General features: G+C 44.4%; 1 protein-coding gene across 1 annotated transcript in view; it reads right to left on the bottom strand.

Moving 5' to 3' along the window:
- Positions 1-2,473, bottom strand: part of FAF2 (Fas associated factor family member 2) — a 21,445-nt gene extending 18,972 nt beyond the window's left edge. Inside the window, exon 1 of the mRNA XM_019655550.1 lies at positions 1,216-2,473. Within this exon, the coding sequence (XP_019511095.1) occupies positions 1,216-1,478 (263 nt within the window). The 5' untranslated portion in view covers positions 1,479-2,473. The remainder of the gene's footprint in view (positions 1-1,215) is intronic.
- Positions 2,474-2,613: the final 140 nt, after the last annotated feature.

The following is a 2,613-nucleotide window of genomic DNA, read 5'->3' as shown; positions in this document are numbered from 1 at the left end:
CTTCAACTTTTTTGTTGCTCATTACAATATATTCCCATGGCCTACACAATTTAGGACAATCAGCTTTTTCTAAAAATAGAGATGTCAACTCAGTCTTCATTATGACTTTACACGTTTTTACGTGCTCATTCTTAACTAAAACAGGGATGGAAAGAGTGCTAATTGGTTCATTGGTGACCCATAAGAACTTTGCTAAAGCAGGGAAGCCATTAAGCAGGCAGTCTCATAAAACACCAAAGTCACAGGTATTGTCTGACCCCCCACTTCTGTCGCTACTGGGTCCTCACCTCAGGCCCCTGCTCCCTAGAGTAAGGCAAAGACCATGAGGTAGAGTCTGCCCTGTACGCAGGCCCAGGCTGCACATTCTAGCTCCATCTATTGTCCTGGATGCCCATAAATATTTTAGCTCCCCATAACGCCTAACTGTGGGTTCATCTACTACGCAGCTCTAGACCAAACACCCCAAGCCTGATGTGCCAGCTACTAGGGCCACCTGGACATTTTCTAGCCCTGGCCCCTCTATAGCTTCCAGTGCTGAGCTCTCTAAACGGCACATGAAGGAAGCAAGAAGAAAGGTTAAGGTCTGAAGCAAGGGGGTAACATACGCCAGGGCTCCGGAGTCAGCACCTATGGGCTGCCTAGACAGAGGGAATCATATAGAAGTGTCTAGAGAGGGGAAACGGTGGGAGGAATCTAAAGAAAAGTGAATCATTTCAGAGTAAGAGAATCTGTTGGGATTGAAAGTAGTCACATGGGGTTATAGATGGTTTCGGGTAAAAGTTACAAGGAGCGTGAAGCTCGTAGATAATGGTGGTTAGAAAGGAAAGGGTGAGAAGATTAACCGGGAATGTAGAGGTGACAAACATGGTGGGAGGAGGCAGGATAAGGACAGGTAAACTGGTTCTTGAAAACAATAAGCAAGACTCCTTTAAAACATATCCATTTCAAACATCAGTTGTTATGTTTGCATAATTTAAAATATTTTCATACTATATTAAAAGATAGTATAGGAAGAGTATTCAATCTGATAATNTTACATCTCTAAGAACAGGTGATCCGATGGAGAGTTAGTTATTTCAAAGTACATTAATATTTTAACACTAAATGGACAAGGCTTTTACAGTTGCCTAAAGGAGAAATCATGATGTGGAGCCCCAGGTCAGCCACCCAGATCTACAACTGGTCTCTCTCTCAGTTCCAGGAACTCCCCTGTACCTTTCCAGGCGTTCTGACACCAGGTAAGTCTGGTTTGCACCCATGATAAAGGTCAGCTGATTAATGAGGTCGTCAGGTTGAATGAGGCCTTCTAGCCGTCCCACCACAGTCATCCTCCGGTCCTTCAGCATAATCATGGCCAGGAATGGATAGGTGTTCTCTCGTAGAGCCTGCGAGACTGACAGAAAGAAGACCCAACAGATCAAGGGCAGGACTTTGGGATAAAACAGATCATCTTTTATTAAAGCTTCCACAACAAGCATGAGAGAATGCCTTTAATCCCAGCTGGGAAAGAAGGGGTATGACATTTATTCTCTGCCTAACTCTTTTTCCTCTTAGTTTCTTAATTATGTATTTATTTTGGTGATGTATTTGTGTCCCTCCCTATTCCCAGGTAATTCGATTAGAATAAGACAGGCTTTACTGGTGGGGATGTGGTTGTCATGATGATGCTGGGAAGGATGCAGAGTTCAAGGACAATGTCTACTGATGGGTAGGAAAGGCTCTGTAAAGAATCTGGCTACTGCTCAGCCTCATTCCTCCCTGTAGAAAAGGTCAAATCTAAAGGGAACAAGGCTGCCCATCTTAGCCTTACACTACTGGTGCTGATCTCCACCACCATCTGCTTCTGTCTTCCTTTGATCCAATCCCTTTCTTTCACCACTTCTTTTTTTATCCAGCAAAAAAGAGCTAGCTCTTCTGTTTCAAAGAAGCTGAGAAAGTTGATCTTCTAAATAACCAAGATTTTACCACAACAAAGTTTTACCTATGATTTTCTTACTGTTTGAAAGAAGAGATTTTTATCAGTTTCTAAAAAAAATACCCCAGTCTTCTTCAATCCACAACCCGCTACCCACAGAGCCATATTAGAATGGCAGAATGCAGGCAGCGAGAACCTATCCGATGTTTAAGAGCCAATTAGGAGGAAAGACTCCGATTCCAGGACGCAGGCGAAACATGTGCTGCAGCTCCGGTTCTCAGGCTGCACAGAGCCTGGAAGGCTGGCACACACTCAGAAGATACTGAACAAGAGCTGCACAGGAACCACATTTTTCTTCACTGGATGCCTTCATATCTGAGACTGGCTTCTAAAAATACTTACCTCCAGTTCAGAGTTAATGGGCTGAACTTTCTGAATCCCTATCAGCACTTGAGGTACTCAAACAACTAATTCGCTGTGCAAGAAGCTCTATTAAAATGACTGATGGCGAGAGCCAGCTGAGTGGCTCAGGTGTAAGAGTTGGCTTAAGAGCACGAGCTCTGAGCAACAGTGCCGCTGGTTCAATTCCCACATGGGCCAGTGACACTGCACCTGAGCTGAGCTGTCACTGAGCAGCCAACAGGTGGCAGGATGGCTCAGCTGATGTAACAACAAGATTGCCTGTTCGATGGTGGGCT

This window comes from Hipposideros armiger, unplaced genomic scaffold (genome assembly GCF_001890085.2).
Source record: "Hipposideros armiger isolate ML-2016 unplaced genomic scaffold, ASM189008v1 scaffold_242, whole genome shotgun sequence".
In the NCBI taxonomy this organism is placed as follows: domain Eukaryota; kingdom Metazoa; phylum Chordata; class Mammalia; order Chiroptera; family Hipposideridae; genus Hipposideros; species Hipposideros armiger.
This window is presented reverse-complemented; position numbering and strand designations above follow the sequence as displayed.